Source organism: Geotrypetes seraphini, chromosome 4, assembly GCF_902459505.1.
Source record: "Geotrypetes seraphini chromosome 4, aGeoSer1.1, whole genome shotgun sequence".
In the NCBI taxonomy this organism is placed as follows: Eukaryota; Metazoa; Chordata; class Amphibia; order Gymnophiona; family Dermophiidae; genus Geotrypetes; species Geotrypetes seraphini.
Genome location: NC_047087.1, coordinates 279,413,808 through 279,434,394, shown reverse-complemented (window position 1 = coordinate 279,434,394; position 20,587 = coordinate 279,413,808). Strand labels below are relative to the sequence as shown.

The following is a 20,587-nucleotide window of genomic DNA, read 5'->3' as shown; positions in this document are numbered from 1 at the left end:
GTCAAAAAAAAAATAATTCACTTTTAGACACCCACTGGGAGGCAGATTTGGCAGCGATATGCAATGTCAGTAGTAAACAGTAGTATATAGTGCAGAGCTTTGCAGATGCCAGTTTAGAGTAAGGGTTCTCAACCTACTCCTTGTGACACACCTAGCCAGTCAAGATCTCAGGATACCCTCAATGAATATATAGATAGGGTATTGGATTTGATATATCTCCTTCTGTAGTTACAATCAAAGTGGTTCATTTATTATATATAGATACAGTGGAACCTTGGTTTACGAGCATAATTCGTTCCAGAAGCATGCTTGTAAATCAAGTTACTCATATCAAAGCGAGTTTCCCCATAGGAATGAATGGAAACTTGCTTTGATTCGTTCCACCAAACCCCCCCCCCACACCTGAGGCTACCGGCGCTGTTCCATCACCCCCCTCCCCCCACTCTAACCAGCATTGCACCCCCCGAACCGGCATCGCAACCCCCCCCCCCGGTAAACACCCCCCTGCGAGAACCGCATCGCACCCCCGTGCTGAAAGCGGCATTCGCCCGCCCTTCCTCTCAAACACGCTCCTTACCCCTCCTGCTGATTGTGAGAGTGAAAGCAAATTCCCGCCTCTTGCCTGGGCCGGGCCTTGAGCATCTGCGCATGCTCAAGGCCTTCTGGCTCTCGTTCTCTCGACAGAACCTAATAGCTTTGACCATGCTTTTTGGACTTGTCCTGCAATTCAATGTGTCTAGGAAACTGGACTTTAATTGACCTCCAATGAAAAGCACCAGCATGTTCATTGTGAATTCTTGTTAGTACCTGACATTCCTACAGAGAATTCTCATGCGCCTCTAAACTACCTTGAAATGACTGGGCTCTAAAAGGAAATCCATTACAATGATGGCCTCTTTTACAAAGATGCGCAGCAACAGCTCCGAAGTCCTTTAAATCTCTATGGGCTTCAGGGCTGCTAGCGCGGCTTTGTAAAAGAGGCTGTGAATCTCAAGTCACTTTTCATGGTCTGTATCTCTTGGATGCCCTTAAAGGATCATGTAGATGAAAATCCTCAGAAGGTTTGGAGGTGATCTTCCCCAAGCCTAGGAACCTTGGATTCAAAAAGATTACCCAATTTTTCTAAATCTTCACCAACCTGAAAATCTTCTTTAAAAGCTTAATTTAGCAAGATGTGTTTTTAGAAATAATATCTCCAGGACAATTTCTAACCCACTTTGGCTTGCTACAAAAGATTTGGTGGAATATATTAGATATCAAAACAGACCAGAAACTAGTGTTTCCCAATTTATTTTTGAAATCTGTCTATACTGGGCATATCAGTCTGTTTCTATTGCTTAGCCGTAGTCAAATCGTGCTGGTATGCGCACAGTGTAAAACAGATTATACTGCACACCATTTATGTCCCTTTGAAGCCAGACTAGTAAGCCTCAATTCATAAGCAGTGCCACATTTACAATTACTTTTTTCAACCTAGGCCACGCTTTTCTGAAGGCCAGTTAACTTAACTATGCATTCTTATGCTGCCAGTAATAATTTATAAAACAGAGTTGGTACTCAGAAGCTAAAGTTCTCCAAGACCTGGCAGCAGGTAATCACAGCCTCATCTAGAAGTCTTACATTATTTTCACAAAGAAAGAAGCAGGATGTAGCACATATTAAGAAGAAAGAACCAAGAGCTGTTTGAAACAACCAACCAAGCTCAGGAAATTTTGAGCACAAATTCTCAGCTGCCCCACTCACTTTGAAAACAAATGTGTTCTCTTGTAGACTTTTTTTAAAAAAATAAAATCAAAGCTATATAAGTTCATATTTTAAAACCTTTTCTATACAAAATTCTCTTACCACCTGGTGATATTTACACTTACCCAAAACTGGTATATTTTGTGACATTTTTAATAATAAAACAAAGAGGTAGATACAAGGATTTATCAGGTGTTGAGATTCATCTACAATATATATTTACAACTTTGAAAATTCTACTAATGTTCATCTAAAAATTATTTCAGATGAACAAGGCAGTCCTGAGAAGCAGAAGGACCACTCTTTTACTTTGGAAGACGTCGGATTTCATGCATCAGCCATAATGCCATGCTGAGTAGAGCAAGGGAGCCAGACTGGTGGGTGGCAGCCAGAGGTGTTGGAACATACAGAAGTAGAGTGCTGATACCCAAAGTTACCTGGAAAGACAGGAGAGAAAGACTGTAAATCTTGAATATGCTCTCAGTATTGCAACCACCTACAATGACCAGTGAAAGAGAGAAAAGACAGATTGAGTCAAAGAAACCCACCTCATATTTTGCCTTGGTAGCGTTCTATCACTATGGCAACTTGTATAAGAGTGATAAAACAAAGTTGCTTACCTGTAACGGGGGCTCTCAGTAGACAGAAGGGGAATGCAGCCACACTTGATGACCGTAAGCCCGAGGTCATAATGCCGTTGTACAGATCCATGGTGAGACCCCCATCTGGAATACTGTATACAATTCTGGAGGCCACATTATCAAAAAGATATGCGGAGAGTTGAGTCGGTTCAGCGAATGGCCACCAGGATGGTCTCAGGACTCAAGGATCTCCCATATGAGGAACGACTGGGTAAGTTGCAGCTGTACTCACTCGAGGAACACAGAGAGAGGGGAGACATGATCGAGACATTCAAATATGTCATGGGCCGTATCGAGGTGGAAGAGGATCTCTTTTTCCTTAAAGGACCCATGGCAACAAGAGGGCATCCGTTGAAAATCAGGGGTGGGAAATTTCATGGCGACACCAGAAAATATTTCTTCACCGAAAGGGTGATTGACCGCTGGAATAATCTTCCACAACAGGTAATTGAAGCCAGCAGCGTGCCAGATTTTAAGAAAAGATGGGATTGGCATGTGGGATCTCTTCATGGAGGTAGTTAGGGGGTGGGCCATTAGTGTGGGCAGACTAGATGGGCCGTGACCCTTTTCTGCCGTCATTTTCTATGTTTCTAATCTTGTGTGTTGGTGCTCTCCCCTAGCATTTGAGCCATACTGACCAAAGGCTATCCAACCCTTTGCCAAAGAGTATTTATCTTTTGAAAGGAAGCCTGCTCAAAGTAGCTTTAGAGGCAGAATCTCCCTCCCATTATTTGATCAAGAGCATTTCATGGGCGGAGATTGAATAAGCAGATACTTTGCTCATGACCCTAAACACATCATATACTGTAGAACGTCTGCTACATAATCAACTCCCCGAAAGTATCACCTAGGGATATGCGTCCCCCTCCAGAGCCTGGCATTGCTTTTTATGGCAGACACACACCACAAAAAAAGCCACTGCCGCTGCTCTCAAACACAAAGCTAAAGCTTCAAACTGTCATTTGAGGATTAAGTTCACCTTGCGATCCTGTGCATCCTTTAGAATTACTCCACCTTCATTAAGAAGTGACATATGCTTCAGAACTTGCTGAACTCAGGAACCATCGGTACTATTTTGTTATGGCTCTGGCAAATCTCAAGGGCCCTCTGGTGGCTTTAACTGGGCCCTCAGCATCATGGTGATCTCTATATGCAAAGTAAAAAAAAATGTGGACTGAGTCTTAGAACTGCTCACAAGAGAAACTTGAGGCATGGAAGCCTGAGGCAGTTCCAAACTTAACTCCCTCAGAGACACTGTAATGACTTCCATTAAGTCCACCGCTTTAAAGAGTCTGTATACCGTCGTGTTCTCTGCCTGGTCCAGGGCTGCCACAAACTCTTGGCTGGTACCACCCACTTGCAAGCTGGAATCCACTAAACCTGAAGATTCACTTTGCGGGAACAAAGGAATCAAACCTGACCCCCCACTCATTCCAGATCTTTTCCAACTGGATCTCTGGTTCCTATGGAATACCTTTCCATGATACACCAGTGTTCTGTAAGGGAAACTCCCCTGAAGAATCACTAATGTATTTCCAGGCTATGCAGACAATCCTGCATATTTCATCATATAAGCTTCAAACATTACACTCATAAAATCAGAGTCAAATCCATGAACTAGAACTCCTAAGGACCTCTGCAGGGACATTTCCTGTCTCCTCATGGACTCCGCGGTGTCTGCATACTTACGTTTTGCCAACAACACCAAGCCACAAATTGAGAGCTCTAGGAGGGATTTTTGACCCAACATTAAAGTTTCCTGCGACTCCAAGACCCTGGAGGGACTAGAAGGGGCTAAGCCCAGTGCTCCTGCCCCCCTCTCATGCCCCATGACACATAGTTGCTCCTCAGCCAGCCATCCATTACAAAACTGGCATGATACAGGGGTAGAAAGATCTGGAGAGATTATATAAATCTATTAAGAGGTGTTTTGGAGGCAGATAGAGGTTTTTAAATTTAAACCGGAAAATCCAAGATGGCTCTCTGCCCCCTCCCCCACCATAAAGCCTCACACTTTGGATTAAAATCCAAAAATGATAAATCAATTGCAAAGCAGAAAAAAAAGACACCTTCTCAACTCACTTGCATACGGAAAAACTGAGATGGGGACTGCCCACTGACACAAGGAGGCAGAGCTGAAAAGCTGTAGATGAGCGGTTTGCAACGCTGTCCTGGAGGACCACCAGCAAGTCAGGTTTTCAGGATAGCTCTCATGAATATGCATGGAGAAGATTTGCATGCCCGTCACCTTAATTATATGCAAATCTCTCTCATGCATATTCATTAGGGCTATCCCCAAAATCCGACTGGCTGGTGGTCCTCCAGGACAGGGTGGGGAACCACTGCTGTAGATTCCTTCTGCAAAAATTCACAAGTAGAATAACCAAGTAGTCAAAACTTCCTGTTCATTTTGCACTGGAAGAAGGAATTATATGAACCTCCTTGGAAGTGAGAATAGCCAAGGCTGGCTCTTTCATAAGCACACTACTAAAGTTTTATAGATCTCTTTATTCTTCCGAGACTTATTTAGACAAAGAAAAAGATGGTTTAGAATTTTTGAAAATGTTAGAGGGTCCAAAAATTCCTGAACATGTAAAACGAAGCTTAGAAGAGCCAATATCACTAAAAGAATTAGGAACAGCTTTGAAATCCCTTAGAGTTGGATCCGCTCCAGGTGGTGATGGATATACGGTAGAGTTTTATAAAACATTTCAAAATTTCCTACTACCTTATTTATTAAATCTTTATCAGTATCAACTTAATAAAGGTTCTATTATTGGCACTATGGCAGAATCTTTAACTATTGTTTTGCCAAAGCCAAATAAAGATCTTACTTTGGTTTCAAACTATAGGCCAATATCTTTAATAAATGTAGATGGTAAATTACTAGCAAAAATATTGGCGTTAAGATTGGCTAAAGCTCTCCCTCATATTATAGGCATGCATCAAACAGGATTCGTTGCTCAAAGACATTCATCTCATAATACCAGATTGAGATTTCATATATTATACTTAACAAAGAAAATGAGAGAGCCTACTTTTTCTGTTTCCCTGGATGCAGAGAAGGCTTTCGATAGAGTGGAATGGACATTTATGTATCAGGCATTGGAATGGTTTGGTATAGGTCCTGGATTCATACAAATAATACAAACATTGTATAGTTCCCCTTCTGCTAGATTATATATTAATAATACTTTTTCAGAAAGTTTTAATTTGCAGAGGGGAGTTAGACAAGGTTGTCCCTTATCTCCTTTGCTGTTTGATATAGTTTTAGAACCCTTATTATTGGCTATCCAACAAGTAAAGGACATACAGGGTATACCACATTCAGATAGAGAATATAAGGTATCTGCTTATGCAGATGATATATTATTGTATTTAAGGAATCCAGAATCTACCATTCCATGTTTACTTGAGTTGATTGAAAAATTTGGAAAATTTTCAGGATATAAGATAAATTGGAATAAATCAGAAGTTCTTCCATTAAATATACATTGTACAAAAGGTTTATTTGATGCATTCTCTTTTGTTTGGAAGGAAGATGCTATTACCGTATTTTCACGCAAATAACACGCACCCGTATAAAACGCGCACACGTGTATAGCGCGCAGAAATCACGATGATAAGCACAAAAACTTTGGTATAACGCGCTCACGATTATACCGCGCGTGCTGCCCGACTCTCCGTTCACCCCCCTGACTTCCGTGCACTGCCCCGCCTCTCCGTGCGCTGTCCCGACTCTCCGTTCACCCCCCCCTGACTTCCGTGCACTGCCCCGCCTCTCCGTGCGCTGTCCCGACTCTCCGTTCACCCCCCCTGACTTCCGTGCACTGCCCCGCCTCTCCGTGCGCTGTCCCGACTCTCCGTTCACCCCCCCCTGACTTCCGTGCACTGCCCTGACTTTCCGTGCGCTGTCCCGACTCTCCGTTCACCCCCCTGACTTCCGTGCACTGCCCCGCCTCTCCGTGCGCTGTCCCGACTCTCCGTTCACCCCCCCCCGACGTCCGATTCATCCCCCCCCCCCCGGCAGGACCATTCGCACCCCCACCCCGAAGGACCGCCGACTCCCCGACAATATCGGGCCAGGAGGGAGCCCAAACCCTCCTGGCCACGGCGACCCCCTACCCCCACCCCGCACTACATTACGGGCAGGAGGGATCCCAGGCCCTCCTGCCCTCGACGCAAACCCCCCTCCCCCCCAACGACCGCCCCCCCCAAGAACCTCCGACCGCCCCCCCAGCCGACCCGCGACCCCCCTGGCGACCCCCCCCCCACCCCCCTTCCCCGTACCTTTGGTAGTTGGGCCAGAAGGGAGCCCAAACCCTCCTGGCCACGGCGACCCCCTAACCCCACCCCGCACTACATTACGGGCAGGAGGGATCCCAGGCCCTCCTGCCCTCGACGCAAACCCCCCTCCCCCCCAACGACCGCCCCCCCAAGAACCTCCGACCGCCCCCCCAGCCGACCCGCGACCCCCCTGGCGACCCCCACTCACCCCCCCACCCCCCTTCCCCGTACCTTTGGTAGTTGGCCGGACAGACGGGAGCCAAACCCGCCTGTCCGGCAGGCAGCCAACGAAGGAATGAGGCCGGATTGGCCCATCCGTCCTAAAGCTCCGCCTACTGGTGGGGCCTAAGGCGCGTGGGCCAATCAGAATAGGCCCTGGAGCCTTAGGTCCCACCTGGGGGCGCGGCCTGAGGCACATGGGCCCAACCCGACCATGTGCCTCAGGCCGCGCCCCCAGGTGGGACCTAAGGCTCCAGGGCCTATTCTGATTGGCCCACGCGCCTTAGGCCCCACCAGTAGGCGGAGCTTTAGGACGGATGGGCCAATCCGGCCTCATTCCTTCGTTGGCTGCCTGCCGGACAGGCGGGTTTGGCTCCCGTCTGTCCGGCCAACTTCCAAAGGTACGGGGAAGGGGGGTGGGGGGGTCGTGGGGGACGGCCAGGGGGGTCGCGGGTCGGCTGGGGGGGCGGTCGGAGGTTCTTGGGGGGGGGACGGTCGTTGGGGGGGAGGGGGGTTTGCGTCGAGGGCAGGAGGGCCTGGGATCCCTCCTGCCCGTAATGGAGTGCGGGGTGGGGTTAGGGGGTCGCCGTGGCCAGGAGGGTTTGGGCTCCCTTCTGGCCCGATATTGTCGGGAAGTCGGCGGTCCTTCGGGGTGGGGGTGCGAGTGGTCCTGCCGGGGGGGGGGATGTATCGGACGTCGGGGAGTCGGCCGGGCAAGAGGGCTTGGGCTCCCTCTTGCTCCGATCGTGGATGCGGGTGCGGGTGGGAGCGCGTGCGAGTGGTCGTTCGGGGTGGGGGTGCGAGTGGTCCTGCTGGGGGGGTGAATCGGGCGTCAGGCGGGGTGGGAACTATGTTTTAAAACTTTCGTATACCGCGCTCACGCATATAACGCGCGAGGGGTATGCGCGGTAGGTAAAAACGCGTATAACGCGCGCGTTATATGCGTGAAAATACGGTAAATACCTAGGAATTTGGATTACAAAAACAATGGATGAAACAATGAAAATAAATGAAAAATGTCTATTACAAAAGGTGACAGAAATGTGTGAGCAATGGAATCCTTTGCTTTTATCTTGGTGGGGAAGAGTTCAAACTGTTAAAATGATGATTTTGCCTGTAGTTTGTTACCAAATGGGGATGATACCAGTTTTCTTTCAAGAATCTTTTTATAAAAAATTAAATAGGATTTTGACAAAATTTATTTGGCTTGGTAAAAATCCCAGAATTGCTTTAGTGTCATTGCAAAGGCCAACTGTGGAGGGCGGGGTAAATTTTCCCAATTTTTATAGGTATCATCAAGCCTATATTTTACGTCAAGGTATGTATTGAATCCTCCCAGAGCCCACTGATAATATTCCAGACTGGTTCTGGTTAGAATGGAGACTTATGTTTCCCTTGCGCCTTAGTCATGTAGTTAGTATTAAAATGCCAAGGTTATATAAAGAGCATAAAATATTTATGGATACCTGGAAAACTCTAAGATATCTAAGTAATCTAACTCCTATTCCAATAAGTAAATCAACAACTCAAACGATTTGGTTAAACCCCAAGGTCAAAATTGGCGGTTTTAAAATCATCTGGAAACATTGGATGATAACAGGTATTCGTATTTTAGATGATGTAATAAAAAATGGTAAGTTGCTGGAGTTTTCACAATTGCAACATAAATTTGATCTTTTTTTTTTTTTTTTATAATTCTTTATTCATTTTCATATTTTACATGAAGTGTACAAAATATTGAGTTACAACTAATGAATACACAATATCACTTTTATATCTATTACATAATATTCTGAACAAATTTTTTTAATCCCCTCTCACACCCCCCACCCTTCAAGTACTTTCCAATCACCTTATACTTATTGTATACCATATTATAACATGTTATGTAAAATTATTTTCACTACCCCCCTCCATGTGTGCCATAAAGAAGACAAGAAAAAGAAGAAAAGAAGAAGATAAATCCTACTATTCATTCAGTACAATACTTTGTCAATGGCCCCCATATTTTTATAAATTTAGGATATGTCCCTCTTTGTATTGCTATTACTCTTTCCATTTTGAATATATGACAAATTGTATTCCACCAAAATGTATAATTAAGGTTACTATGATTCTTCCAGTTATTGGTTATATGCTGAATGGCAACCCCTGTCATGACTAGTAAAAGCTTGTTATTTTTTGGTGAAATTTGACTTTTTTTTCTCATCATCATTCCAAATAACACTGTATCATATGATATTGCTACATGATTTTCCATCAATTTATTAATTTGTGGCCAAATTGCATTCCAAAAACTTTTAATGTAGGGACAATGATACAGTAAATGATCCAACGTCCCAGATTACAGTGCCAGCATTTATTGGACTTAGAACTATCTAATTTTTGCAAAAGTGTAGGGGTCCAAAAAGCTCTATGTAATAAAAAGAACCAAGTTTGTCTCATAGATGCTGACACTGTACATCTCATTCTCCAAGACCAAATTAGTGGCCATTGAGATGCAGTAATTTGATGCTTAATCTCAATGCTCCAAATGTCTCTTAGACCATTTTTTGGTTTTTTATTCAAATATCCAGATATTAATTTATACCACAATGCGGCTTGATGCCCTAGGAAGTCTGCTTGGAAGCATAAGAACTCTAAACTCTATTGATTATTCAATGTTTTCCATTCAGGGAACCCAACCTGAATGGCCTGCTTCAATTGCAACCATTTAAAACTTTGTTTTTTACTAAGACCAAATCTATGTTGCAATTGTGAAAATTCCAGCAGTTTACCTTCCGAAATAACATCATTCAGAGATCTAATGCCTGCAATAATCCATTCCTTCCAAAGGATTTGAGCTCCGCCAATTTTAATCTTGGAGTTTATCCATAAAGACTGATTAGTTGACTTGTTTATTGGGACAGGTGTTAATTTACTAATAAACCTCAACGTTTTCCAAGTATCCATTAATATCTTATTTTCTCTGTATCTTCTAGGCATGTTGATACTTGGAAGATGAACTAAATTTAGGGGAAACATAAGGCGCCATTCCAAATATAACCAATCCGGTGCATTATCTATCAGTTCTGGGAGGATCCAATACATAACCTGACGTAAAATATAGGCTTGATGGTACCTATAAAAATTTGGAAAATTTACCCCTCCCTCCTTAATTGATTTTTGCAAAGATACCAAAGCTATTCTATGCGTTTTACCAAGCCAAAGAAATTTCGTTAAAATGCTATTAAGCTTTTTATAAAAGGACCCCTGAAAATAAATAGGTATCATACTCATTTGGTAGCAAACTACAGGCAAGATCATCATTTTAATAGTTTGAACTCTCCCCCACCAAGAAAGATGTAACGGATTCCATTGCTCACATAACTCTGTAACTCTTTTCAATACAAATTTTTCATTTTCTTTTACTGTATCTTCAATTGTATTTTTAACTTGAATGCCAAGATATTTAAATCCTTCTTCTTTCCATACGAACGGAAAAGCGTCAAATAATCCTTTTACACAATGAACATTTAAAGGTATAAGTTCAGACTTACTCCAATTAATTTTATAACCTGAAAATTTGCCAAACATATCAATTAATTCCAATAGACAAGATAAGGTAGACTCTGGATTCCTCAAATAAAGTAAAATATCATCCGCATAAGCCGAAATTTTATATTCCATATCAGAATATGGAATACCCTGTATCCCCCTTGCTTGCTGTATTGCTAACAATAAGGGTTCTAACACAACATCAAATAACAAAGGAGATAAAGGACAACCTTGTCTAACTCCCCTCTGCAATTGTAAACCATCAGATATCATATTATTAATATTTAATCTTGCAATCGGGAAGCTATACAATGTTTTTACCATTTGTATAAATCCAGAACCTATACCAAACCATTCTAAAGCCTGATACATAAAATTCCATTCTACCCTATCAAACGCTTTTTCTGCATCCAAGGAAACTGTAAAAGCCGGTTCATCCATTTTTTTTGATAAATTTAACATATGAAACAATAATCCAGAGTTATTAGAGGAATGTCTTTTAGCAACGAAACCCGTCTGATGCGTGTCTATAATATGTGGGAGAGCTTTGGCTAATCTCAAAGCCAAAATTTTCGCCAAAAGTTTATTATCCACATTTATTAAAGATATAGGCCTGTAGTTTGAAACCAAAGTAGGATCTTTATTTGGCTTAGGCAAAACAATTACTATTGATTCAGCCATAGTACCTTTAATATCACCTTTTAAAAGTTGTGTCTGATATAAATTTAGTAAATATGGGGAAAGGACATTTTGAAATGTTTTATAAAATTCTACTGTATAACCATCACCACCTGGAGCGGATCCAACTCTAAGAGATCTCAACGCTGTTTCTAATTCTTTTAATGATATAGGTTCATCTAAACTCCGTTTTATATGATCAGGAACCTTAGGTCCAATAATTAAATCTAAAAAATTTTTACCATCTTTTTGCCTCTCCAAATAAGGCTCGGAAGAATACAGGTCCTTATAAAATTTTAGAAATTGCTTTAAAATTATATCCATTTAATTGGTTATTATACCATTATCATCTTTTATCCCATTAATGTTAGTTCTTCTTTTTTTTGCTTTAAGATAATTTGCCAATAATCTTCCCGCCTTATTAGAATTTCCATAATGCATTGTCTGTTTGGAAAACAAGTCTCTTCTTATCATTTTTGAAGCTAATTCGTTATATTTACCTTTTGCTTTCAAAAGAGCTTGTAATACATCATGTTCCCATTTGCTTACCAATTTAGTTTCTAGTATTTTAATTTCTTTTTCTAACTCTATATACTGTTTTTTAATCTGTTTCCTAACAAAAGCCGAATATGATATAATATGACCTCTCATAGTCACTTTAAAAGCGTCCCATACATTTTCAATAGATGTATCTTCCACTAAATTAATTTGAAAGAAATCACTAATTTGTGTTTTAAAATTTTCCAAAAATTTTTCATCCACAAGCAATGCATTATCAAATCTCCAAAGAGGTCTTCTATTTTCTAATTGATCTAATTGTAAATCTATCCATACTCCCGCATGATCCAAAATGATAATGGGATCAATGGAAGCCTTAATCACTTGCTGCACCTTATGTGATGAAATAAAAATATAATCTATTCTTGAAAATGATTTATGAACCTGTGAACAAAATGAAAATTCCTGATCATTAAAATGAAGAATACGCCATATATCCTTCAAATCACATGATTGAACTAAATTATCTAAACCTAAAGATTTTATACTTTTACCTGGTTTTTTATCCATTAATGGATCCATTACAGCATTAAAATCTCCAGCCACCACTAAATTAGAAGCAGCCAGTGGTAACAACATACTTTGCAATTTTTTAAAGAATTCTGATTGATTCGAATTAGGGGCATATATATTGAACAACGTCAGGGCATTATTTCCCATACTTATATCAACATGTAGCCATCTTCCATGTGGGTCCGCATTTATTATCTTAAAATTGGCCATACACTTTTTATTTATAAGAACTACTACTCCTGCTTTTTTACCCTCTGCTGGAGCAAAAAAACATTCTTTCACCCACCCACCCGTTAGTTTCTGTGATTCCTTTATATTAATATGGGTCTCCTGCAGACAATAAACATCCGCGTTTTGCTTCTTTAAAAATGATAATACCTTTTTCCTTTTGATTACATGATTCAGGCCATTGACATTAATAGAAAATATCTTAAGACATAATATATTTTATACTCCTTATCATAATCTTCCTCTTCCCTTCTTCCATAACTAAAATCTAAAAAACTTCTCCCCATGGCACATATTTTTACCTCCAAATTACCCAATCCCTTATTAATCTTTTCCTTAATCATCCTAGTAATATCTTTAATACCCACCTTCTTCCCCCCCTCCCCCCCAATATAATGACTGCTTAAGGACACACATTGGACAGTAATCCCAACTTCACCCCTCCCCCCCAGGCAACCAATATTTATTAATAACCCCTTTATCCTTTATTGAGACAAACTCACTACCTCTCCACAATATATCTAATTATATCTCTCTTCTAATCATAAAACCTTTTTTCTTTTTTTTTTTCCATTTTAAAGTAATTAATTTCTCTATTTATTATTTAACCTTTAGTCACATAACCATATTTATTTCCTAACATTCCATTAATGCATTTTTATCATTTCACCAATCTCTAATTCATTCCCCCAACATTTTATTTCATTCAAGAAAATTCTATCATAGTCATATATTTAATAAAAAGTATCATTTTCCTATATCTTATATTATCTAATCCATCTTCTCCTATCCTCCTTTAAATATCCAACAACAAATATATTTCTGTTAAAAAAAAACAACTTCAATTTTATAAGTTTTTATCCCCTATTTGTAAACATTTGTATTTCATTTTCAAAATAATTTCCCCCCCCTTTTTATATTTCCTTTTCTCCAAATTAAATCCAATCTTTTTAAAACTATATTATCACAACATCAATCTTTACATTCCTTCAGCTACCAATAAATTCTTATGTATCTTTCTTTTATATTATTCATTTTCCTTTCCTTTACTTGCATTTAAATATCATATAACTTGTCCTTTCTATCATTAGTCCATTCTGCAATCTTTTCCTTATTGTCTTTTCATTCTTTACTTTCTCCTTTTCTGACTTATTAAATAAACTGAACTTTCATATTTATTTCTTATCTCCATCCATCCACTCTTAAAGACTTTTGACTGCCAATTGTCATTTTTTTTTTTTTTTAATAATATCCTTTTAGTCTATCAGTCCTGCTTTCTTCTTCTTCACATCTATTTATTTTCCTATTCAGTCTTCACTTTTCCTTTTGTGTTAATTTGTCCAGTCCTTTAATCCTTCTTGTTCATTCTTTACTCCAACCATCCATCTTTCAGTCTCCTAAAAGTTCAGTCTAATAACTTCACTTTAATGTCTTTCCAGTCTATCCTTCTTTCTTCTTTCCATTCTTTTATTTTCTTTTTCACTTGTTCATTTTTATTTCCTGTTCTTTGTTGCATATTCTTCTTTTTCCAACAAACAAAAGTCCCATAGTTCTTTATATTTAATTTTTTGTTCAATATCCACCAATCCAGTCTTAGTATTTATCCCTTCATTTCAACACCCATTGTGCTAAAATGACATAGGTTTTGATTTTGAAAGAAAGGTCTTTAGTTTTTCCGGATCAACAAAATACAAAGATTTATCCCCATAAGATACCCTCATTTTTGCTGGGTAATATAACCCATACTTATATCCTTTTTCCTTTAATTGAGATCTCAGATCAAGGAATTTCTTCCTAATATTTGCTGTATTTTTAGCAAAGTCTGGTAAAAACCATATTTTGGATCCTTTATAGTTTAAGTTTTTATCTTTTTTGGCAGCATTTAAAATTTCTATTGCTTGCTGGTATCTTAACATCTTGAATATTAATGGTCTTGGTCTCCCTTGATTTTCCAGACTCTTTATTGGAATCCTGTGTGCCCGTTCTATTTCCAAAGGCTGTTTGAAATCCAACTGCAATAATCTAGGAATTAAATTTTCTAAAAACTGTATTGCATTTTTCCCTTCCAAATTTTCCTGTATTCCAAAAAGTTTTATATTCTTTCTTCTTCCACGGTTTTCGTAATCTTCCAGCTGACTTTTCAATTGAATTATTTCCAAACTGTCATTTTTGCATCTTTTTCCTTCACATTCTAAGCTCTCCATTTTAACTTCTAACTCTGTTGTTCTTTTATTAGCTACTTCCATTTGTCTGTGTATATTCAGGATTTCTTCCTTCAGTTCTGCCATATTACTCACAGTCTCTGTCAGCATTTGTTTGATTTGCCTCAGTTCCCCCATAACTTCAGCTTTGCTTAACTCCTCTGATACATCAGCAGGAAGCGGAACCTTACTCGGGGTAATTTGATCCTGCTTTTGCCTTTTCACAGCCCCTCCGGTTTCACTCTTACTCTGTCGGGTGCTCGCCATACTCCCGCTGTCCTCTCCGATGTTTTCAGCCGAAAACAGTTTAAAAGGAAATCTTTATTTATTCAACGGTTGCCCAGGTAAGAGGAGCGCTGCGATCACACGACCATTTTGTGTGCACGCTAAGCCACGCCCCTCTAAATTTAAAAAGGTCTTAGAGACATTTGGAGCATTGAGATAAAGCATCAAATTAATGCATCTCAATGGCCACGACTTTGGTCTTGGAGGTTAAAATGTACGGTGTCAGCATCTATGAGACAAACTTGGTTTTTTCTTCTGCATAGAGCTTTTTGGACCCCTGTTCATTTACAAAAGATAGACAGTTCTAAGTCTAATAGATGCTGGCACTGTCATGTTGAAGTAGGGACGTTAGACCACCTTTTATTCTATTGTCCATTTATATTATCATTCTGGAAATCAATTTAGCCTCAAATCAATAGGATGTTAGAAAATCCGGTAGCCTTGACATATGATACTATTCTATTTGGAACAACTATGAGAGCAAGAAGTCAAATTTCATCAAGTAACAACAAACTTCTGTTTATTTTAACTGGAATAGCAATACAACAAATAACATATAATTGGAAAAAGCATGACAGGTTGAATTACAATTTTTGGTGGAATTCTGTATGTCATACATACAAAATGGAACTCACCATTGCAACACAAAAAGGATATGTAAGTAAATTTCAAAAAGTCTGGGGACCATTAACAGATTTCTGTAATGAATGATTAACTTTTCCCATGATAAGATATTGATTAGAGGGGAATGGGGTGGGACTGTATTTTTTGATTATTACACATTATATCAATATTTGAATGAAATTGCAATAAAGTTGATTTTATGTATTATCGATTGGGAGGGAGGGGTGGGGGACTATTATATTCAATAAGAATTATATAAATTTAGATTTCTGACATAATAATATAACTTTATATTAATTTTTAAAGAAATGTTAAATTTGATGTTAATATAAGAATTAATCAAGTGTGTATATTCAAGTTTCTAATGAATTTAATGATACACTTGTTGTAACATAAGAAAATGAATAAAGATTTTAAAAAAAAGCACACTACTCTACCTGTAAATAAGCCACAGCTAGGAGATATTTCAATGCCTTCTTTGTTCTGCGAGGGAGAGCGATCTTTCGTGAGAAGAGGTACATTACGGTGATGGCTACCACTGAACTGATCCCCTGAAAGCAAATACAGTAAAGGAGTCTGATCACTTACATTTTTTAACAAAGAGCTTTCAGCACCAAAAGGAGATAAGAGCACATATATGATTACAAGTATACTTTTATGCAAAGACAATAACCCTAGTTGTCACAGCCTTTCCACAGTTCTCTGTGTCTATCAATGGTGCCCAGAGAAGATACCTATTTATATAATTAGATATTGTAACTTAGAATCAATTTGTAGATGTTGAGAATGATATGCAACCTTAAACACCACAAAATCAGGAGCACTCAAGAGAAGACAAGTGACATTTTGCAGCTATGTATATATTACTTTCTCTTCTTTATAAAAGGTTTTCTAAAAGCACTCCTATATTGATCTAAGTCAACTGGTAAAATGCTGCTATGTTGATTATAAGTAGGGGTGCACAGTTCAGTTCTCAAGGGCTGCAAAAAGGTCAAAATTTCATTATACTACTAATGACTATGCATGAGACAATCACATGCAATAGAGGTTGTATGCATGCAGATCTCCCTCATGCATATCCATTAGGAATATCCTGAAAACCTTTTCTTTTGTCCTTTTAAATGGGTCAGAAGAGCTTTGTTAAATGGATGGGACCTCATTACAAAATGCAAAGTTCATGTTAATGAACTGAATATCAAAACCCCAAGGAGGAAGTGGAAGACCAAAATGGCAAGTAGCAGCTTGTGAAAACATCAAGTTGTGACGCTCCACTGAGAGAGTATGGAGCACCTCCCAATAATGGGAAAGCATATGAACCATGTAAGATCATGCCCCACAGTTCCCTCTCAGAGGTCTTTAATGCAATCAATGATCCAATAGTTTTTTGGGTTCAGTATTGTAACCCAGGGTTCATCATCTACTAGCTGGTTGACAGAGGGTGCTTGTAATGGAATTCACTCAGAGGAAGGAAAAGTGAGTAGTGGAGTTCCTCAGGGATCGGTGCCGGGACCGATTCTGTTCAATATGTTTGTAAGCGACATTGCTGAAGGGTTATAAGGTAAGGTTAGCTTGTTTGTGGATAATACCAAGATTTGTAACAAGTGGACACCCTGGAGGGAATGGAAAACATGAAAAAGGATCTGCAAAAAAGTTAGAAGAATGGTCTAACATCTTGGCAATTAAAATTTAATGTGAAGTGCAGAGTGGTGCATTTGGTGAGGTAGAAATCAGAGGGAACCATATGTGCTGGAAGGTGATAGACCGATAAACACTGAGAGGGGGACTTTGGGATGATTGTGTCGGAGGATCTAAAGGCATCTAAACAGTGTGATAAGATGATGGCTGTAGCCAAAAGAATGCTAGGCTGTATAGAAAGAAAAATAGCCAGCAAAAGGTCATTGGTGAGGCCGTACACTTGGGAGTATTGTATTCAGTTTTGGAGGCCATATCTGGTGAAGGATATAAAAAGACTTGAAGCGATTCAGAGGAAGGTGACGAAAATGGTTAAGGGGTTTGAACCAAAAGTAGTATGAGAAGAGACTGGAAGACCTAAATATGTATACTCTGGAGGAGAGGAGGGACAGGGGAGATATGATAGACATTTAAAAACTTGAAAGGTATTAATATAGAACCAAATCTTTTCCAGAGAAGAGAAAATGGTAAAACTAGAGGGCATAATTTGAGGTTGCAGGGAGGAAGACTCAGGAGCAATGCTAGGAAATTCTTTTTCATAGAGAGGGTGGTAGATGCCTGGAATGCCCTCCCGAGGAAAGTGGTGATGGAATTCAAAAAAGCGTGGGATAAACAGAGGATCTCTAATTAGAAACAAGATGTAAATTAATGAACTAAGGCTTGCACAGTCTTATGTCCCATATGTGGTGATTTAATGTAGGATGGGTTGGGGAAGGCATCAATAGGAACGCCACTACCTTGGAACATGAGGACGTTACTGGCCAGACTTTATGGTAGATATTCTGCAAATAGGATGTTGGATAGGCTGGAGCAATCATGGAAAGCAACTTTAGCATTTGGAACCTAGGACAATACCAGGTGGAGTTTACAGTCTAGGACCCAGAAATATCAGACATAAGTTAATTTAATCATGTATTTTTAAATAGGTATAACTAATGGGCAGACTGGATGGACCATTCAGGTCTTTATCTGCAATCATTTACTATGTTATGGAATTGATGGTCTGTTTCCCTGAAGGAGATCAAAGTCTCTTTGAACTTGGATGTGCACAGATCATTTCCACAGCCAGCACAGTAAGTGGCTCCCAGAGAACAGTGGCTGTCAAAGACAGAAGCTGTATCTTTCTGCGATGTCAAAGAGAAAAGCTCACCTGGGGAAAGTCCAAGTGACAAAACAGATGGGGGAAGATTTTTGGAATGGCGTTTCTATTCCCTGAAAGAGTCTGTGCAAATCAGGAAATGTATAAATTCTTTTGGGTACACACCTTGATTCAACTGATGAAAAAGTGGTCTAACAAATCCATGAATAAGTTTTATACAAATCCCAGCTATTACTCTTGGCTCCTTCTGGGGCACTGCAGGTGGGGTTTGGTGTTGTCTGTCTAAACATTGGATAGTGTGCTGAATATGGTTCATGAACTTCGGACTTTGGGCATTCAAGACATAGAATGCCCAAAGTCTGAAGAAGAGACTAGGATGGTGAAAGAATAAGAGACTAGGATGGATGTTAGTCAGCAAATTGCCAACCTGAAGGCTTACGATTCTGCTTCATAGTAACATAGTAGATGGCGACCAATAAAGACCCGAATGGTCCATCCAGTCTGCCCAACCTGAATCCCTCCCCAGCCCATACTCAACCAAACACCATATACAGACGGAGCCATGCAATTCTGCCCAGTACTGGCCTTATGTCTTCAATATTTATTATTATTTTCTGATTCTAGATAACTCTGTTCATCCCACGCTTTTTTTGGACTCTTGTCACCGTTTTCCTCTCCACCACCTCTCTCGGGAGCGCATTCCAGGCATCCACCACTCTCTCCGTAAAGTAGAATTTCCTTACATTGCTCTCGAGTCTACCACCTCTCAACCTCAAATTATGTCCTCTGGTTTTACCATTTTCCTTTCTCTGGAAAAGATTTTGTTCTTTGTTAATACCTTTCAAGTACTTGAACGTCTGAATCATATCTCTCTGTCCCTCCTTTCCTAGGGTATACATATTCAGGGCTTCCAGTCTCTCCTCACATGTCTTTTGGCATAAACCTCCTATCATGTTCGTCGCCCTCCTCTGGACTGCTTCAAGTCTTCTTATGTCCTTCGCCAGATACGGTCTCCAAAACTAAACACAATATTCCAAGTGGGGCCTCACCAACAACCTGTACAGGGGCATCAACACCTTTCTTCTACTGGTTACATCTCTCTTTATGCAGCCCAGCATCCTTCTGGCAGCAGCTACAGCCTTGTCACACTGTTTTTTGCCTTTAGATCTTCGGACACTATCACCCCAAGGTCCCTCTCCCAATCCGTGCATATCAATCTCTCACCTACCAGTATATACGGTTCCTTCTTTTTGGGGCATACACATTAAACAGTTCCAGGGTATTATTTCCCATGTTCATTCTTACATGTACCCACCTATCCAAGGGATCAGAATTACTCAATTGAAAATTAACTGTACTCTTTATTTATTAATATGGCAACCCCAGCTTTTTTGCCAAGAGCAGGGGCAAAAAAACCCCTCTGTTTTACTCAATCCCCTTCCAACTTTTTTGACTCCGCCATTGTAGGTGCATCTCCTGTATAAAATATAGATCCGCATTCTGTTTCAGAAAGGCAAGCATTTTTTTCTTCTTTATTTGATGGTTAAGGCCATTAACATTCAATGAAAAAAGTTTAACCTCCATTATATATTTTGTTTTCTAAGTAATCAGATGTAATTAATTTAAAATGAACAGACACCATTTCCAATATTTAAAAAAAAAAAAAAAAAAAATTTTGCACATAAAATTCTCCTATTCCTAATATTTTCTTCTCTACCCTTCCTCCCACCCTCCCTCCCCAAATCTTTATTAAGTGTTAGCTTGGTGACACATATTAGATCAGGCAATGATAAACTCCCTATAGACCCTCTTTAAATCAATATTCAAAAATAAGTCGCATAGGAAATACTTATTAGATTGATAATATTGTATAATTTATGAATTAGAATAAGTTCTATGAAGAATTATGTTTAATGACTTCATATGCATTTTAGAAACCTTTAAACTAATATCATATATTAGTATACCTAAACAACCAATTATATTCCAATTATTTCATCCTATAATTAATATATTTTAATAATATGATTAATCCATCGTAATACCATTTAATACCTTACAATAAAGACTTTTACATCTAAGATTAGAAATCAATATTAGATTCAAATTCCTCTTAGTTCCATTTATCAACTTATTATATAACTTAAGATATAGAAATTCATTAATAAATAGCTATAATTTGTCCTCTTCTTACTTATGTTTAATTAAAACTTTCATAAAATTTCATCAATCTTATTTTTCCCCAGCTTATATAAATTAATATTCAGAACAAATTTAATTTA

At 39.4% G+C, this 20,587-nt stretch overlaps 1 protein-coding gene across 8 annotated transcripts in view; it reads right to left on the bottom strand.

The window, feature by feature from the left end:
• Window positions 1-1,880: 1,880 nt before the first annotated feature.
• The window catches only part of LOC117359891 (cytochrome c oxidase assembly protein COX15 homolog), a 73,031-nt gene continuing 54,324 nt past the window's right edge, over window positions 1,881-20,587 (bottom strand). For all 8 annotated transcript variants that reach the window (XM_033943321.1, XM_033943316.1, XM_033943318.1 and 5 more), the window contains 2 exons: window positions 15,952-16,065; window positions 1,881-2,180 (listed from right to left, as the gene is read on the bottom strand). In XM_033943321.1, the coding sequence (XP_033799212.1) occupies window positions 2,049-2,180; window positions 15,952-16,065 (246 nt within the window). In that variant the 3' untranslated portion in view covers window positions 1,881-2,048. The remainder of the gene's footprint in view (window positions 2,181-15,951; window positions 16,066-20,587) is intronic.